At 39.9% G+C, this 20577-nt stretch overlaps 1 protein-coding gene across 5 annotated transcripts in view; it reads left to right on the forward strand.

Annotated features, from left to right (window-relative positions):
* Nucleotides 1-2199: 2199 nt before the first annotated feature.
* Nucleotides 2200-20577, forward strand: part of kirrel3l (kirre like nephrin family adhesion molecule 3, like) — a 48164-nt gene continuing 29786 nt past the window's right edge. For 3 of the 5 annotated variants that reach the window (XM_038267584.1, XM_038267586.1, XM_038267587.1), the window contains exon 1: nt 2202-2878. In XM_038267584.1, coding sequence (XP_038123512.1) covers nt 2821-2878 — 58 coding nt within the window. In that variant the 5' untranslated portion in view covers nt 2202-2820. Of the gene's footprint in view, nt 2879-20577 lie in introns of all 5 variants that reach the window. The other 2 variants (XM_038267585.1, XM_038267588.1) reach the window with 2 other exon arrangements.

Consider the following 20577-nt stretch of genomic DNA (forward strand, 5'->3'; position numbering starts at 1 on the left):
CTTAGTGCAATATTTATTTACTGATGTTACTCCTTCAATAACTCTTTGCAATATATATGTATATATATACTCCTACCCTGTATATAGCTAGCTCTTACTCATAGAAAACATATTTATTGTGCAGGAATAAGGTCTTAGCCCTGTTACACTGGTAGCCAAGTAATCGACACTTCGTTGTCAAGATTCACCTTGTGTTTTTTTGTGCAATGACTATAAAGGAAGTCTAAATCTAAGTCTAATGTGGTTGCTAATTCTCTGTATATTGCCTTAAACATCGTAGACCCTTTGAAAAAGAAAAGCCTTAAAAATAGAAAGCTGGTTCCCTGGTTTCCCCCTTTATTAGCAAAAGGGGGAGTGGCGGCCTTGTGGTAAGGGCATAGAGCTTGGAATCCTGAGGTTCTGAGTTCGAGCCCCACTCCGACAGACTGCCACTCTGACTCTCTGAGCAAGACCCTTAACACCCAGCTACTCCACTGCTCCCCAAGGGGATGGGAGAAATGCAGAGGTTCATTTCTCCATTGTGAGATCAATAAAGTTCAATTAAATTAAATTAAATTGATCCTACGGGAATCCTACCTAATCTGAAACAAAAGTTTGCTGCTGTATAAGATGACCCTTTGTGAAGCAAGAGCAACATAGTTCCCCCCAGTAATAAAGAAGAATAAGAATAATCATTGATATCTTTTTAATACAGTTGCCAAACTCACCCAGAGCCATAGCTCTGTTGAACCATCCATCCCCACTGCTCTTAGCAGTGACGATTTTATAGGATTCTTTTCAAATAAGATTGATACTATTAAAAATAAGATTGGTTTGTTCGGATTATCTCTGAAAGGTGAGGCAGCATCTGAAGGAACTATAAAATCTGACCCAGATTTAGACTGCTTTGATCCAGTTGAAATTCCAAAGTTAGCAAAACTATTATCTTCATCTAAGCCTTCAACTTGTATGTTAGATCCAATCCCACTGCTTTATGAGCAGCTCATAAAGTAGTGCTAAATAATTTTTTTTGCATTTTGTATTACTTTTTCCACCCTCACTCATCGCATCTATGTTTAGTACCCGTCTTCTATCTAATCATTAAAGAGGTAAATGCATTAAAGGTTCCCATAGAAAAAGGTTTTGGAGATGCTGATGGAGCAGCAACTCACACCATCTTCTTTACTTTTAAACTATAACAAGCCAACTGGATCTTTGTCTTATCAGAACCCATATTATGCCCAAAATGTATTAATCTGACCAAAACTGACCCAGTTGAAGGGAAATTTGTGAAACTGTTTAGAAGCAACAATGAAGCTACTAAAGACCAACACTACTGTTATGTTAAAGATCCTGGAAAATATTGGCCACATTCTACAATATAGTCAGTTTTGTTTTTCCGGGAATTTAAGGGGCATCTGCTCCAGAATTTATATTTTCAAGCTCTTACATAATCAACAGCTGCCCATGTGAATAAACTAAATGCCTTCTATTTTGGACAATTCATCCACAATGACAAAAACAATGTTTAGAGGACTGAAAGTGGGTTTTTTTCTAACCTGAGATCAAAGTGCTGACTTTTTAAGCATTAAGGTAAAAGTATCATTGCTATGGGTATGTTTGAGTGCTTTGGGTGCTGGTGCACAAGATGAGCAGAAAAAGCAACTAGAGGGTTACCTCTCAGCCCTTCTTTGAATCAACACCTGTTTGAAACCTGGACAGCAATCAGTGTTCATAAACATATTAAGACGGGTTTTAAAAGATGACCTTAAGCCTCCAGAATTACTCTGGCTTCTAGGTAAATGTGTGGAATGAGCTTAAAAGCTGAGTCCATTGTAGGAAATTAACCATTGGAGAAGTTTTTAAATATTCATTGAGAAATAGACTTTGTTGCTGCTTTTTTGCTGTAAATTAATGAAAATAATTTCAACTGAAGGAAACTGACAAATAGGGTGACATTTTCAAATTCCTGCCTTTTATCTAACCTAGATCATAGTTTTTTAAATACCTACAAGGCATGAAAGTTCAATAGGCAGAAATCAAAGACGTTTTCTTTTTTTTTCACAAGCATACTTCAAATTTTACAATAGTCTTTTTAGCAACCCAGCGTGATTGTGCAGTCTTTTTTGAGATGTTCTTGAAACGCTCCTCCTGGCGCCTCCTTAGCCAATGGTAGTCCCCTGGGGGCGTGAGCCGCAGGGGAAGAGGGGGAAGAGTGTGAGGCATAGGGGCTCCTGCGAGTCAGCTCCTGCCAGATTTGTCGAAACCCACCACCAGATGACTGTCAGAGTGTATGTCCAAATGGGAAGAGTTAGTGAGATTTAAAGTGAGGAGACCCGCCTGGGAGATGAAAAAAGGCATGTGTTAGAGAAAGAGGCTGAGGCACAGTGAGAACAGAGTCAGAGCAAACTGTAAGCGGACTCCAACGGACCGCAGAGAGGCAACTTCACCGGGATTGTTGTCACTGCGCGTTGAGGCAGAGGATAGATTGCTTCTGAGCGGCTCCGAAAGGAAGAAGCATGCAAGAAAAGACTTAAAAGCGGATCGTGGATGAAACTTGACTGAAACGTCCAAATCACTGACGCTGCCGGAGAGCGGAGAAGGAGGCAAGAGGCGCGCCAGCGAGGAAGGACCTGGCTTTGGAGAAGGAGCTGATGCTGTGGGAAAGTTAACAACTATGGAGATGTACAGCTAAGTGAAAAGATTGAGTACTGACCGAACCCCTTCACAGTCATTTCCCCACACCGAATGAGGTTATAGACAGAATCCGGTGCGCTTTATCATCCGACCCCAGTGCCGTGGTGGACCCAGCCAGCTCGTTCGGCATCTTTTTCACAGTCAATGGACAGGATGCCTGCACTCACTTCTCTATACCTCATCTTTTGCCTTATGGTGACAGGTAGGATGTTTTAATTCATTTATTTTTTCTTTGATTTTATAGTTTTGCATGCAAAGCTCTATCCATACAAGAGGATGGACTGCTGCTCCATATGGCGCTGCGTCAAGTCGCCTTAGAGCGCTGCTCTGCTGCAATGCTACATTTCACTGCTGTTACTTCCCAGTAAATGTTTAATCACTTATTTAAAAAAAGGAAAATAACCAACCGCATCTAGGGATTTCACTTCACGTCAGTCCGGGTAATAAAAAAAAAAGCCAATGCGTAATTTGGTTTGGTTCGTCTCTGTTGTTGTGCAAATTCAGGTTGTCTGTTTTGAACGGGGACTTTGCGCAGGGTTATGTCTTCGGGGCGCACCTAGATGAAGTATAACTGAGGCGTTGTGCTTAAAGCAAACAGGAAACTGTGAATACGGACTGCAGAGCATATGGGGGGACTCAGTTCGGAACACTAAAGAGTGGATCAGACAGCGAGGATGAATGGGACAAAGACAGGCTTGCAAGCGTTAATGCTGCTCTGCGTACGGCTCCGTATCCCTACAACACTAGAAAGTTACTCAGTGGTCCACGCGGTGATTTTCATCTATGAAAAGATGAACTGCTTCGTTGTTTGGGAGCAGATCGTTAGTGCAGAATAGAAGCGCATAGGTGTGGATGCAGCGGGACACATAGTGAGGGATGGAAGGAGGGGAGAGAGGGTCAGCGTGGATCGGGTGAGTTAATGGGATAGACAAATTGGGAGAGAGCGCTTGTTTTTTTCTCGGAGGGCAGACACAAAGCACCTGTCTCTTCTCCGTACAAATCGTCACCCTCTCCTACGGTTCTTTGTAGGGCTGACTTAACGCTGCTTTTGTGAGCCATTGTGGCAAAACGCGCCCATGCGCTTTGATAATACATCACCATGTGGGTTCTTTATTGTTTTATTTTGTTTTTTAAGAAAATATTTGGCACATTTCTGCTTTTGACACTGTAATAATGTTTCATTTGGTACTTAAATTACATTTCTGAAGTTGGTAGATTCAAAATAGTTTACAGAAATATAAACATCAGGATCAACAAGGTGCATTTCTGAGCAACTGCTCAGAGCCGGCCCAAGGGATAAACAAACTTAGCTCATGTTTAGGGCCCCCAGGCCAGCTGCAGAGGGGCCCGGGGAGGGTTCTCATACAAACTATAGCTCTCAAAACGTGGTTTGTAGTTAAATATCAAAGAATAAAATCTTTGACTTTTTTTCAAATCTTCAAATTTGTATTTAATCATGGATTTAACGAACAGATAGAGGGGGGAAATGGTCATAAAATGTCCATACTTTAACCATGTATGCTCTTTGCTGTTCTGTTGAAGTCACCTTTTAATGGGAAAATGTAACTGTATGATCAAAGAAACAGAGTATTTACTTCTATTTATTGCTAAATACCGTATCCTACCTGTTGGTGCACAATGACACTCAACTGACTAATCTAAGATCACCATAATTCTTCCTGGGTAATAGCAAAAATGTATTAGGCAAGCAACAAGATCCATGGGTTTAAAGCAGGTTAAAGCAAGGGACTGCAGGTTGGTAAATAAGTGGATAGCCACAGTAAATACCCTAATTAAATCATGTTGTTATATGAAAAATAGATGTTAACTCCCTACTTTAAATCTGACACAGTTATTGTATTTTTTCTTAGATTTACATCACACAAAACATAAAAAATACCAAATTGCTCAGTCTATAACATTTCAGCCCATACAAGCATGTACAAAATTTGGAATACATAATTCCAGGTCATTGTTAATAACCAACAACACCATTCTGACCGATGCACTCTCTTGGAAAGACAGAAGATGGTATTATAAAATCTAAGACCTCTGGCAGCATTTTTAGTTTCTTGCATGAATCAGTTTTTCCCTTGCAGCTCTTAGCAAATGGCAAAGCTTGCCCAAATGGCCATTTGCTGCATGCATACGTCTTCACCTCCAGCCCCTAGTTCCGCATTATTTTGTCATTATTCAAAAGCCCAAGGGAGGAGACATGACACCAGTAAACCTCCGCTCCCTGACAGACCAGCAGCAGCTGGATGAGAAGAAGCCAAAGCTAGACAGTGGCATGTATCCCATGACCTCAACCCCATTGCACATTGGAAACAGTCACATCTCTCTCTTATGCTCTCTTCAAACAAATACACACAAATAATGAAAATGGCAACAGCTGCCCTAATTAGAACCTAAGAGACCCTAGACCTCATTTAGTGGGTCACTTTTTAAGGCACGGATGCTTAAAATTGTTTGTACTCAGAACTTCAACTTCTAGCTTCTTTTTTTCTATTACTTTTGATGCACATGCATGGAATATTGCATATATTTCTCTGTATGTAGTCTTGCTCAACACAGATAATTTACTTTCAGAGGCCTCCCAGAGGAATTGGATTCCACACTGCATCAGTATTCCGAGTAATCTTCAGTGAGCTCTTTTTTGGAACCTTTTGCTTTGGGTCGCCCGCGTCTCATCGGGCCAAGTTCAAAGGCTGCAGGCTGAGATTACAAGTTCCTCTCCCTTCCTCTTAAGTCGTGTCACCACTCATGTCTCACTATAGTGTAACGGAGGAGAAATTTTCCACCTTGCTTCCTCCTCTTCTTCTCACAGCTCTTTTCACCAGGTTGCCTGAATGTGTGACTCTGAATCGGGAGGATATGAGAGTAACTCTGCCTAATGGGCCGGAGGCAGAAAGTAGACTTTCACCAAAGGTTTTGAAAAGCCCATTCACAGTCATATACTTTGAGCAGTGAAGTTCCAATTTGAAACTGTAATGTAGCAGAGGAGATGAGGAATACCCATCTCTCCTCCCTGCCATCCCTCTTTTCCTTATTACTAAAGATAGGCCCTTTCTACTTGAGTCCAACTTTGTATGTTGGTGGAGAGACAACAGAGCCCATGAGGTTTGCTTTAAGTAGCCGTACATATTTTATAAACTGACACTCTGGGCTCTTTGAATTCTTGTGGATAAAGTCTGGACGGGGACAGTTAAAGAGGAAGTTGGGGATAGAGGAAGATGGTAGGCAGGGAGGCTTAGACTTGGACGTGTCACCCACATCCTGGTGATTAAGCAAAAAAGCATCTCATGAACAGCAATAATTCCACTGAGGTTTTTTAAAAATTTGCTCTGTCTCATTACTCTTGTCACAAACATTTACAAATATGTTCCGTTTGCTTTGGCCTTACTTTTTAAAAGTCTTTTTAAGTCACCATGATAAAAAAAAACAATGCTTGGAAGGTGAAGAACCCCAGCAAGTCCTGAACTCAAATGGATTGCATTATTTAGAAGACAAAGTCATGGCAAAGATATGGATATTTTCCTCACTGCTGGGTATCTTCTGTGAGCTGAAGCGATGATTATCTTGTAGGAGTTTGGACTGAAAATGGAATCTAAATTAGAAGCAGGCCAGTATGAGATTCTCAAAGTATGATCACTCTGCACAGAAATACCGTGGTTCCGTGGTATCAAAAGTGCAAAAGATGTAAAGAATAAATTAGCTTCAATTAGTTATTTAAAAACAACTGGAAAAGCAGCTTATACAGTAGCTTGCCAAATGTAGCGTTAAAACAGCGCTATCAAAATAAGAGTAATGGGTGGTAAATATTTTATCTTCCAAAGCATGAGCACAGGCACACACTCTGGAGTAACAGGGGTAACAATGGAGCCTCATAAGATTGCTTGTCTGTAATCAGTTTTGCCATTTGGGTAAACACAGATAAGGAACTTGGCAGTGCATCTTGAGGCGTCATTATCAACTCTGATCAACTTAACTGGATGTGTGCTGCTGGTTCTTGCAAAACACAGGAAGCTCAAAAGTATCCGAGCAGCAAACTGTTGATGGCACATCGTCTCATCCAGTTTTGTTTCTATCTCCATCTGCCCATCCTCCTTTTGTCTTCACTCTCTCTCTCTCTCTGTCTGTCTCCGCACATCCTCACCTTGTCTTCCTCTGGGTCAGTCAGAAGATCTGAGGAGGAAATGAATGAGAATAGGACAAAGGAGGGCCATGTCAGCATCCTGCCATTGCCTTGAGTCTTCTTCCCTTCTCTCCGTCAGGGGCTGTAACATCAACATATAGCGGGGATGTGAAAGCAGAAAATTATTTACTCTTTTTTTTCCCTCCGTGCAAACACCGTAAAGGGAAGAATGGAGAGCGGAAGAAAGTGGGATTAATTTGGTGCCTTTCATTAAAACATACCCCCAAGGGGAACAGTCACATTCATACAGTAGCAGCTATTTTTAAGGAAGACTTGGATTGCATTTGTCTCCCCTAAAAATGCATGTCACCTCCTTCTAGAGAGATGTATCATCGGCTTCAGGAGAGCCTAAGCCCAGAAACAAAGACACAATGAAAAAAAACATCAGAAATATAGGACCACACATTAATTTTTATTTCCAATCAATTGCTGCCTGGTAGGACAGGGATTTCATATCTCCTGCCGCGAGACAAAGACCAACAGCAAATTGAAATATATCTTCTACATTACGGCAATATCTGTTGTTTTTGTTGTCTTCACTAGCTTTGTTCTTTAACTTTGTATTACAGATAGCTGTATGGACTTTGGCAGCCAAGGCGACTCTTGTTAAAACAAGAAAAGTTATGTTTGCAGTGCCACCAGACAGCATTAATTTGACACAAGATGCTGATTTTATTTTATTTTTTTGTTTATTTTCACTTTGCATCCAACTCTCCTTATAAGAAATTTGATTGTTAGTGGAACTGACTAAGTTGTGGAGCTGAAAAATGTAGCGCTGTGTACCAGGGGCTTGACCATGGAGGTCAAGGGCAGACACTGAAAGAAAAATGAAGACTGAGAAGAGTCTGACATTGTTAGAGGTGTGGTTTCTTTCTACAGTAATTAGTTAATTTGCAATTCTCTAGTTATTGATGCATCAGTTCCATTTACATGACAATTCCCTGGCCACCTACATGGATGCAAACCATAGATTTATCAAGAAATTAAGTTTAACCAAAATTGGCTGATTTTCATGCAGAACAACTCAATACAGAAACTGTTCAGTTGGCTCCGAAGTGCCAAAATTACATTATTAGCAGATCAGAAAGCACACCAACATGGCGACATCAGTTCTCCTTGGTAGTTTACGCAGCATAACAATTCTAGATTAGCATCAAGGAAACTACATAGAAAAATATAAAAAAGGTGGTTCATTCAAGCTTGGATTTCAAGACTTTCAGTAAATAGCTAGAAGGTTGACTGTCTCCCAGGAATATTGCTTTATGCATTGCACAGCCTGGGTATGAAAAAGTTGAAAGCCTTTTGGAAATCTTAGCGTTACGGTAAGTATCCACTTTCTCTGGGGAATGCAAACAGAGAATGCTGCTTCACTCTTGTTAGTTGCACTAAACAGGCTAATCATAGATGTAAGATGAACTCTGTTATGATTTTGTCTTTAATAAATGTACTATTACTTTCTATATGTGCCGTCTTATATACAGTATACTATGACATAACCTCTGCTACTCGTACAAATATATAATTACAGCTCATGGGAGGAAAGGCAGAAAAAAAATATTTTTAAGACTCAAGTTGCTTGGTGAATAATATCTAGTTTTCTTCTTCTTTGTCAGTTATCACAGCAAGGAATTTCTGGACTAATATTTGGTTATCGATACTAACAAAGCACTTAGTCTGCTGTTGCTTGAGCTGCTCAGTGTGGTTGCGGGAGGTTTCTTTGAGGTCTTTATGGTAAATGTAGTGTGTCTTTTGTTTGCATTTTCCTCTGGAATTTTCGGATCTCAACCTGGGAGGTAAGGAAAGCAAAAAAGGGGATCCATTAACTGAAGTGATGTCACTCAACACATATCAACTGATCATTTAAACGAAGCTCCTTCGATGGCAAAATATTTATCTAGTAAAGTTGTGAAAAAAGTAAGCAGAGCAAATAGCTGGCTGAGGTGTTGATGGCAGGGGTGAGAGGCTAAGGTGTGTCTCTCTATTTTTCTCTCTGTTTGGGAAAAGAAAGGCAATGCAAAGATAACACCAGGCTCAGCATGAAAGATGGGAGGAAAGCAGAAAGGAAAGGAAGGGATAGGGGTCAAAGGGATTTACTGCTAGGAGCCCAGCATTCCGGGTAATGGATAGGCTTGTAGTGGTGTAAAGAAAACCAGTCACTCTTCTTCTCTAGACAACAAAGGTGAAAGGCAACAAAGAGGTAACTGACAGTCTGTGGAGGATTAACAGAAAGTTGATAATGTGACACCCTTTGCCTAAAATCCTGTCCTCTCATGAGCTGTTTGTCATCTTGAGAGTGCAGATAGGGGTGGGGTACAAGAGATGCTTGCTGCATTTTTGTGAAGATGCTGCAGGGAGGGTACATTGCTGAGTGCTTCCAAGGCTGGCTAAAGTAAACCAAACACCCATCTCCTATAGGCAAAGCAACTCAACCATTGTTCCAACACATTGCACCCATCTGACTTAGGTATCTTTCACATTGTGAGGATCCCTGGGGGCTGGAAATAGAACGAATCGGAGGAGTAGAGGGACCGATTATTCCTCTACTCAAAGCATCCACAGATGGGACTACCGCGTGAGGAGGCTCGCTGTTTGGTTTTCAAAATCCCAGGCGTTTGCTTTGCAGTCATGGTTTAGGAAATGCTCTGGGGGATAGTGGAGAGGAGAGAACCACTGGAGACAGCAGGGGAATGGAAAGGCGCTGAGGAAAGAAAAGAAAAGACACTGCAGAAAAAAAGTGTGCTTAATATCTTGTCAGGGTGAATATAGTGTCATTGTCAAGACAGAAAGACAGATGATATAGCCATCCAATGATAGGGTGTGTGGGTGAGAAAGTGCTCAAGTCCTCTACAGTTTCCCAACAGAGACATATAGAGCTGGAGATAATGGAGGAAGAAGGAAGACTAAAGTGAGTAAATGAAAAAAAAAGGGAAGGGATGAGATGCAGGGAACCAAGGATGCATCCATCACGTGGTTTGGTGCAGAAGCCATTTGTACCTATTGTACTCCATAATTTGTTTTCTCAGAGCTTGCATTGGGAGGGGCAATGGAACACAGAACTATGGCAGCCATTTATTTTTGCACTAATTACATAAGTGAGACAGCATAATTAGACGTATAGCTAAACAGACAATAGGCTGAAAGAGAGATGCAGAAGGAGATAGACAGGGAGGTGTTGATGAATTCACATAGATGAGAGGATTGGGACTTTCTGTGTCATATTCAAGAGTGCATGGGAACATTTTAAAAGGAGTAAAGGGGATGGATATGGATAAAAGCAGAGGAAAAGGGGTGAGTTAAGGAGATGGGGAGATAAAAGATGAGAGGCAGGGAGAGAAGCGCTCTCTTCACAGACTACACTTTTAGGCATAGCCCAGTGCCACAGGAATAAGGCGTCTCATTTTATACACCTGCTCAGCAGGAGGGGAAAGAGACATATAAGGAGATGTTGTAAAGGAAAAAGAAAAAGGGCAAAAGAGAAGAGAGGGAAGAGAAGGCTGATCTAATCTCAGCTCCTTCAGATCAAAGGCATAGAGTGCCTGCAGAGAGTTGTTTGTTGTGGCTTGTTTGGGAGGGTCCTAGTCTTTTTACAGGTCGCGAGTTCATCTTCTCTGCTTTTTATTTTAGGGCCGGATTACACTTAACAACACACACCAGACCCTCCATAAACTACAAGCTCAGATATTCTCCAGAAAGTATGTTTGAGGTTTTACTGCTACAGAAGTCAGATTAGGGGTTTAATGAAGTTGGTTCATTAACTATCTATACAGCTCTCATAGCTTCACTTAATGTGCTTAAACAGTGATGCATCTGCTCTAGTTTCTGTTGAGGTGGTTCAGGGGTGTGCTGGATGCGTCAAAAGCCTTTTTAGGACTCTGGTAGAAGGAAAGATAAATAGGTTCTTAATGAAGCCCCTTTATCACAGGGCAGTTAAAACAGCTGACCAAAGATTGTAGGAGTCCGTCAAGCCTGATTGGAGGCCTATTGAGGCCTGTCAAAGAGATGCTCTTGAGTCGTCACACTTCAGTTAGGCCATTAACCACACTATAGACCTTAGTTTAACTATTCCTCCTTCTCTAAACAGTCTTACGAGAGACTGGTGGCTAATGTCAACTCCATGAGTGGTCAAGGGAGTTTTTTTAAAAGCCAATTTTAAAGCCAGCCCTTTGTTTAACCTCCTTAGAAACTCAAGCCATGATTCACTGCATTGGTATTGTATGAGTATGTGCTTGGGTTATTTTTCTCCTTTAGTAATAATAAAGAATAAAGATTCTTATGCAATGGTTTTGATTGAATGGTTCACAAAGGAAATTCAACTCTGTATTTTAATTTAAGGGGGAGATTTTCAAGTAAAAAAATAAAATACAGAACTCTGGATGTAAAGTTTAAATTTTTGAGCAGGAAATTATGATGTGCTTACCTTAACCTCAGTCTTCCAATAGGGATGTCTTGTGTATAGAATTTGATTATATTTACAGTGTTTGATAATATTCTTTAGTGAACATTTTTACCCATTGCTCAAAATGCTAAGAAGATTAATGTAATCATTAGTAGTCAAAGTAAGCCTGATAGCTAAGTATAGTATATATATATATATATATATATATATATATATATATATATATATATATATATATATATATATATATATATATATATATATATATATATATCAGTGACGTGCGGTGAGGTTCATAGCTGGTGAGGCACTGACGTCATCAGAATCAGATTTGCAAATAGATGCATAGATTGACAGCAGTTTACAGGTTATGTTTCACTTCTGCATCCTTACACATACAAACTGTAGCTCACAAAACACACATTTCCTTAAAAAACAAAACAAAATAAATGTTATTACTGTCTTACCTTTACTTATAAATGAATAGAAGTCCTCCTTATCTTCCTTCAGTTTTAAAAGTCTCTCTGTCTCAATGGAGATCACTGCCAGGGAAGAAAGCCTTCCTTGATCCGTCCTGTTCCTGCCTTATGTTTTCAGTCTCTTGAGCACCCCCTGCCATGAGGCAAGAGAACTGCCTGCCTCACCTCGAACTTGTTCTCTGCCGTTTATAATCGCTCATTACACGAAACACGTTACACAAACACAGTTGGTGACAAAAAGCTCTGTACATTATATACATAAGCCAAATTATTAGAAATAAGTTCACATATTACATTTGTTTAAACCATTTTATTGATGCCGTACAGCAACATGCTCTCTCCGCTTTGCAGCCAGCGCAGAGCCAGGGGTTGCGCAATCCAAGGTGAGGCAGAGCTCGCTGCTGCCTCACCGGCATCGCTTCCAAGCATTTGAATGGGAAAATAAGAAAATTCAGCGATTTTGAACAAATAAAAATCGAAATTGGTGAAGCTACATGAAAAATGAATATTTTTTAGTACAAACCACCGGATGAATATAACAATTTAAATTACTTTATGATTATATATTTTCTTTCTTTCCATGATGGCTGGTGAGGCACTGCCTCACCTGCCTCCCCTGACCGCACGTCACTGATATATATATATATATATATATATATATATATATATATATATATATATATATATATATATATATATATATATATATATATATATATATATAATTTAACTGCATATGTACAATGATCAACTACTGAAGCTGGGCCTCAGTTAAGATAGGTTCAGTCAAATATTTGTTCAGGTCACAAAAAAATTCTCTGAATTTTGCTGTATTTTGGTAAATTTCTGGTGCGGCAAAGGTTGAAACAAAGCTTCTCTTGTTGGTATTTATCTTCCAATTAAATTACTGTGGTTTTTTTTCCCTTGGCACCACTGAAGGCCTAAATGTCTGGATACCACTCAGAACCATGGATTTAAAAACTCCATTTTGTGCAACGCTGTCTCAAGTCAATCCACATTCTGTTTAAGAAAGAACAGGGGGAATTATGTCTTTTTTGTAGGTCAAACACAGTGTGTACGAGTGGAGTCAATAGACCAATTCAACCAAATACAGCCATGACTGTTGCTGTAATGGTGTGGAAATGGACAGTGGTCATGAGGATCCCCCTGTTTACACCTCTGGGCATGAATCTCAACTGAGTCTCTTGTTCATTTCTTTCCAGCTTTGATTTAAAAAAGTGTTCTGAAGGATTCGAGGACTCACATGATGGTGAGGATAAGAGTTTTGTTTATTTCGTGTATCCCCCCCCCATGCATAACTAGGCTAAAATTGTTCTCCACAAATAACAGTGGCTGTCCTCTCCTCTTTCAGCCGTTGGCTCTTTGATCCTAACCATTGTGTTAACAAGTGGTATAAGGAATGCCCATAAGCTTAGTATGTGTATCTTCAAGGTGTGAGTCGGCATGAGTTTTTGTCTACACATGGCTCTTTGTGTGTGCATGTGTATTTTCACACTAATTAGTGAATACTTTCATATGCTGACGTGACTATGGCCTGTATCAAGTAAGGAATTGTATTTCTCCCCCAATGTGTTAGCTTTAACCCCTGGTGGCCCGGGTCCTCTCCCTCACACATTAATGAGCCCAGTCTAATTAGTGTTTGGGGCTTCTTACAGGGGACCCCTGAAACCACATCACCACTGTGAGTTTGCCTAATCAGGGGGCTGCTAAAAAGACAAGAGTGTCCATTGCACAAGCAAGCAAGTTCACACGTATGTGCCGCCCAGCATGGTCTTTTGGACCAGGAGAGGGAGCAAGGAAAGAAAAGGTTGCATTTTTTCTGATTTGCGACCACTGAGGATTGGCTGCTCTCTCCTTCCCATTTATCTCCCTCACTTTCTCCCATAGCCCTCCTCCCGGAGGGCGATGCAGAGAAATGATTTTGCTCTTCTTCATCCTTACTCTTCACCACAGATAATTCAATCTGTTTAATATAAAATAATCTCTCCCAATTTTTCAGCCTATTTTAACTTGATCAGTCAAACAGCTGCCTCAGGGGGACAAGCCTTGTTCCACCCTGTCAAATTAAAGAAAGGGAGCCAGCCCAGGAAAGCTGTGTGCTTTCAAAAGGTCCTGTTTGCTGTTTAACCAATGCAGTCTCACTCTCAATTTGTCGAAAATTTATGCTTGTTCAAGTGGCCTGCTTATGTTTAAGGTGTAATGAAAGGTAATGTGGTTGAAAGAAATTATTATAGAAGGTCTTCTGTTTTTTTTATGTAGAAAATTATGTACCTTTAAAAACTCAGTGTTTTCAGTCCGTTTTAGCCAAGTTTTTGTGCAAATGCAAAGTCTTGTTATGTTTTTAATCTGAAGGCTTTTAATCAGAAATCTTTCTGAATCACAGTTAGAAATGCAAGGCAAGTTCATTTATAGCACAATTGCTTTACATGATTTAAACAATACATATAAGAAAAAAAACAATAAAAACAAGTGAAGATATAAACATGATACAAGCAGGTAGTCTTCTTGAAGTTTGTTACAGAAAATGCTTCATTTATGCTTGACGCATCCATGAGGTCCTGTTAAGTCATTTTGTGCTTTCTCACCCTTATGTGTGGACTCCATGCGGACAGAATTTCTGCACTGAGCACCTAGGAAAATTTGTAACTACACAGACAGATGCGCATAGAAAACATGGTGAGCGGACAGCAGCTCCTGCTGGCGATGGTTCCTCAATGTAAACATCTAGAGACATGCTGTGATTTAGCTCATAAATATCACCATTATCAACACATCGTGGAAAAACTCCAGAACTCAGAAATTACAGTCCCTCACGAACAGCATGAAGAGGCTTTGATAAAGTCTGAAACGGCTGTGTTTTCTACCTCCACGTGTTGCATGGTGTTTTCAGCTTGCTCTTTGTGCTGAACACCCACCCCCCAGTCACACTCATTATAAACGCTGCAGACACTGACTGGCTCATTTTCCGCGCGGAATGTCCGAGCGACAAGTATAATGAGCCCTTAAGGGGAGCACAGGAATTAAATGTTGCTTCTGCATGTTTGGTTCTTCTTCCGGGTGTACAGAGTAGGCTTGAACTACAAGACCTGAGTGGTCTGGGAGGTTGATACACTGACAACCAATCTGCTGTGCTCTACTTTCTTAGTTCTAGTGAGAACATGGGCAGCAGTGTTTTGAATCAGCTAAACACAGATCAGAAAGTGAATACAAAGACAGACAGATGAATGATGGTATTTTCTCAGCCCTTAAAAAGTTAAAAGACAAACAACCTTACTATTTTATAAATGTTTTGCTCTTCCAGACATAAGAGAAGGCCCCAAATAGAGAATGAAATATGCTAGATGCTTGAATGAAAAATGAATAGAAAACATTAACTATCCATATAAAGAAAGAGTAGTTGGTGATGTGAGTTGCGGTGCTTGAGGTCTGAAGGTTTAACTTGTGTCCCACAGCACTTAACATGCCCCTAGCCATCTCTCCTGGCAGCTAATTAGAATCCAATAAGGTTGCTGGCTGTTGGTCATTGTTCCTCCAGTGTGTTTACCCTTTTTAGAGGCTCCATTCGCTGCTTAATCTGCCGAGAAGCTGAATGTCAATAGGTCAGGCCAAGACTCCAGAGCCCTGAGAGAGAGACCCTGGGATGAGACATTAGGTGGAAGGAGAGAGGATCAGGCCGCTTGAAGGAAAGGGGTCATTTTTCTTTTTCCCCACAATATTGTTCTTTGCTTTTCTATTCATCCGAACCCACCCACCCCCTCTCCATCTCAACCTCCACCTCTTGCTTCTCCTCTTCTTGTCTTTTCTTCTCACTTCTAATCCATCCTCTTGATTGTTCTAAGCTGCTTTCAGCCAGCCCCCAGGAGGGAGGAGGGGTGGAGGTTTGGGGGGATTCTCAGTCTGTTTTAATTAAGATTTAAAAGACGACTCACTCAAGCAGGGAGATTTACGAACAGGATGGACAGAGTGGAGTAAACGAGCAAAGGTGGGACAGATTGCAGATTGGACGCAGCGTATACTAAAAAAATTAGCATGGAAGGAGAGTTAAAAAGCTCATATCTAATGCACGTTTATGGGTGCATCAAGCACACAAGCACAGCGAGACACTGAGACATCGGAGGGGGCAAGGCCAAATGGGATTTTTTTTTTCTTCATTTGTAATCACGCGGCACAATCTATATAGATTGATCTCAACTTCCTGTGATTCATACCGTATCCTGCGAGAGTGATATGGGATCAGCAGTAGCCAGCAGGCAAGCTGAGCGAGTTATCTCCACACTCTGTCTAATGATCGATCATCTCTCCAGATGGGCTTAAGAGCCCTGTAACACTTCACTTGTTTATCAGAGCTGCAAACCTGAGGCATATCTGTATATGTGACCAGCAAAGTAAGTATTTTGCAAACCTATAGTGCTTAAGGGTAAAGGTGTAATCATGAGAGGGTGCTTTCAGAAAGTTTTCAAAGGGTTTGCAGTGTGTGTTTATGCGTTGCGGGAGGTTGGGGCACATTTATAATCTTTCAGTGAGACACTGAAACCAAATGATTTTTTTCAGTTCTATTAAGTTTTTGTCATATTAGATAGAAAGGCATGACTTGGTAAGAGTGATGGAAATTCCTACCAATAAAGAAAACACAGTGACATATGCATACATAAATCAGTGAGTAATCTATTCTACACTTAAGCTTGTCTTCTCTAACATTTATGGTTTTATAAAATAACTATATTCATATAACCATGAATTCTTCTCTCAAATGCAAGAAAGTTTCATTTGAGTAATATTTGTGAAAACTGAAGGGAGGAAAATGAAGCAAAATAAAAGCTTATGTATAAGAGCAGTGTCAGTTATGCCTTTAAACACCCTGTTATGTTCTAACAACCCCAACTGCCCAGATCCAGTAATCATTTTCAAACCTGTTATACTCCCAACCTGTAGTGTCTTAACGCATTACAGCAAATACAAGAAAAAAAGAAAAAATATTCATTTAATTCACAGAAATGCTTCCAATCAGTGTCACCCACAAGTTAAAAAAATAATTTTAAAGAATGTCTTGGCAGTGTGGAATAATTAAGTCCATATACCAGGGGTTTTATATTTTGTCTATTCAAAGCATTAGTCCCAAAATAGTACTAAAATGCTGCCTTTTCGTGTATTTTTTTTAAAGAGCTTTCCTTAGAACACCTTAACTCAGTGTAAAAGCTTACAGGTTTGTCCAGATCAGTCTGAGGCTCAGTTCAGACAACAGGTATCAACACTCATTTTTGATTTTTAGCCAAAATCTGATTTATTTTGCATGTTCATTTCATTAGTAATGAAATATGACTCCATCAGACTTGTCTGTTAAGCCGGGCATACATTGTGCGATTTTTTCAATCGCTGCACGCAGCTACAGCTCAAACTGTACAATGAAACCGCATGGTTTCGTTGTACAGTTTGGCTACTACTTTCTGACAATTTTACAGAAAGAACTCAATTTCACCCGCACCCCAACCATGCTTTTGTGTTTTCATCGGAGAGTAAGAAAAATAAGAACAATCCTTAGTTGCGCATGCTCTCTAAACGATTTGCACTCGATGGTCGACTGAAAATCCAACATGTTCGATTTTCTCCCGACCTCCCGATTCCTGATTGGGAGGTGATCATGAGAGGCTGATCACCCCTCGTTTCTCCCTGTACACTACACGACGCACGATAAGCCTGAAAGTCGGCCTGATGGAAAAATTATCGCGCGACTGACAGTCGCACAGTGTAAGCCAGTCTTTACAGATTCTAGAACCCGAAGTCTCTGGTATGACAGAAGGAGAATGTAGACACAAAGTAGTTCCTGTTTAGAGAAGAAATAGTTCATATGACTATTTCTCTCTGTGTTCAATAAAGCTTCATTAAAAAAGAAGTGATAGTTTAGGCCAGTGTCTATTTGCTATAATTAACTGTTGCACAATAGTAGATTAGAATAATATGACCTCATGATGAACAAATATTTGGGACAGATTTGCCTGATGTGTGAACTTAGACTAAGTATTTTATACTTTGAGCTGATTAAATACAGCCCAGAAACAGGCCTTGTTCACACAGTTTACATTTAAGAGAGAATATCACTTTACAAAAAGCTAGCTTTTATGACTGTAGAATAGTCATGAGTTAAACTTTTAAATTAATTGTTTTTTAAAGGCAGCTTTTTTTTAGTTGAACTGTCAAAGCAGTGGACTTAGCACATGATGACACAAACAGATTACCCAACAAGAGTCTGGCCACCAAACATGCATGTTGTTACCTTCCTGCATTGCTCTATTTCCAATATGCAAACAGGGCAAGTTGCATTTGCATACTTATCTTGAACCGCAGAAAAGGCGTGTGGTAAACATTGTGCACATCTGCCTCATCTTGGAAACTTTACATTCTTCACTTGAAGACACATCCCAAGACAAAGCAAACAATGAAGTGTTTAAGTTCATTAAACTGCAGACTTCAGTGCAGCCGGTAAAGTGTTAAAGGTCAAAAGGGTCAAAAGCCCAACCCCTGGTATTCTCTGCTCAGATACATCCCGTCACATAGCCACCATATGTCCAGGGTTTCACACTTAATAAGCCAGCCCACCCTGGGTGAAAAAGATCTATTCACACATAGTTGACTCCAAGGGAATCTGCGATTGTCATGGTGTGATTAGGACAGAATACAACACTAGTCCAGCCACTGGCCATTTTGGAGAAACAATAAACTAGAACGAATACAGGAACAAAAGGCATGTTAGAGAGAACGGTATGTGGACAAAGAACTATCTAAAACTCTTTAACTGAATAAATGCAGTCTTGATCTCACCCTCAGCTTTGGGAGGCATTTCTGTCCTCCATTAAAGTACCCCCCCGCAAGAAACTTCCCCAACTCCAGTGAAAAATATGCAGGGATGAAAGCTTCCTTTATATTCTCTCTTTCAGGAAGTGTCTTTAGATTGTCTGGGGAGGGTGGGGGGCATCTTTATGGAGTAATAGTGCATTTTCATGGAGACAATAATCCCTCTGCTTTAAATTTATTTTTGATCCTATATCCTGTTATGTTGCAGCTCTGGGAATATTTGACAGATAAAAAATAAATAAATAAATAAAATAAACCGACCACCTCTAAGCTATGAGGTATAGAAAGAAGACGTGTAAGAGGACCGTATGCAGAGTTCCTGTGGGAGGGATAGATCACATATATTCTTTCACTGCAGTGATTAATAACGAGGAAAAAAAGGTCAAACTTGACTTGCAATGGTCCAGTATATCACAGTTACATTTGGAGCCTACGTTTCATCCATCAGTTCTGGCTATGATGTCCCATCAGTCCCATCAGCCTGGTCACACAGGAAAGACCCACTGTGCAGATTATGAAAGATTGATGGGGTGTCCTAGTTAAAGACAAGGGAGTACAGAAAGTCTGTTTTGCACTCAGCCTCTTCTGATGTATTTTTTTGCAAGGTGTAATTTTAAATGTTATATAATTTGAAGTTGCTGCAATTCTAGATTAGCAATCTCACAAAAAGACAGAAGAAATCTGACTTTACATCCTCCTATCCACCCTCTCCCTCACTCTTCCCTAAAGATGAAACAAACTGACAGAACAAACAGGATGTTTATCTCAAGTTCTTTTTTCTTCCTTTCCAAGATACAACCTAAGCATCTCTAACACTCTCTGTTCGCTGTCATCCTACCCATTTCTTGTTCAGACTGCTTGCTTAATAATTAATTGATTAATTAGTTCCCTCATTAATCATTTATTCATTAATCATGGCCTGATTTCTTGAGGAAGCGGTGCAATCTGAAAAACCCTGACTTCACATTTCACTCTAATTATGCTCTTTTACTAATCAACGCTTAAGAAATGGAGTTTCAGGAAATTAGTTTTCCCTTTCCTTCCCTCTTCTTTTCTCAGCACAAAGCAGGATGTGGTGAGGTTCGCATCTTACCATATTCCCACTTTATTTTGTTCTTAATAAAGTGATTTTTTTTAACGAATATTTTAAAGGGAAAGTTCTAATTTTTAAAGTGAGGTTCTGTGGGAAATTAAATGGTTTATATCTGACTCTCAGTAGATAACTCTCCTGGCATTTTAGTTAGAGTAAATTTAGATTATTTAGACCTAGAGAGGGAAATTACCTGCTAGTTTAAGAGGCCAAAATGAAAGTAGACATCTGCTGTCTTAAAAAAGTAAAAAGAAAAAAAACTTCTGTATCAAAATGAAAAACTTGAAAGGTTTATCTGAACTTTTAAAATTAAGTATGTATAAGAGCACAAAATTAACCAACCTGACAAATACTTATTTTCTCCTTTCAAAATAAGAGTCTCAAACAGAGACTACTGGGTGTAAAACATAAAACTCAAACCATCCGATCCTAGGCTAATTACACACTTTAGGTGACACAATTTAATGCTGTATATCACTTTGCTTGAGAGAATGCATTTTGATATGAAGAGTGTAACATAATGCCACGTTGCATCTTTTAACAGAACTTCAATTCAGAAACTCTGAACTATTACTTTAACTTGATTTTTTTCAATATCTTGAACATGGTGCAGTTGCAGTCAGAGAAATTCAAGAACCAGAATTAGCACAAACATTTATAACCAATGGGAGGTTTGAACAGTGTCTGTAAGAAGCATAGAGGTGGTTTTTGTTTCCATTGAAGACATGGCTCTCTTGGGACAGGAAGTAATTTGTTTAATCGGCAGGAGTTATAGTTCCTGGACGACAGATGACGGCGATAGTATAGTTCTGAAATATGTTAAGTAATATGCAGTAAGCACAGTACGAAGAGTGATAAAAGCAATTTTAAA

The sequence above is a fragment of the Cyprinodon tularosa genome, unplaced genomic scaffold (genome assembly GCF_016077235.1).
Source record: "Cyprinodon tularosa strain WSP-4 unplaced genomic scaffold, ASM1607723v1 ctg679, whole genome shotgun sequence".
In the NCBI taxonomy this organism is placed as follows: Eukaryota; Metazoa; Chordata; class Actinopteri; order Cyprinodontiformes; family Cyprinodontidae; genus Cyprinodon; species Cyprinodon tularosa.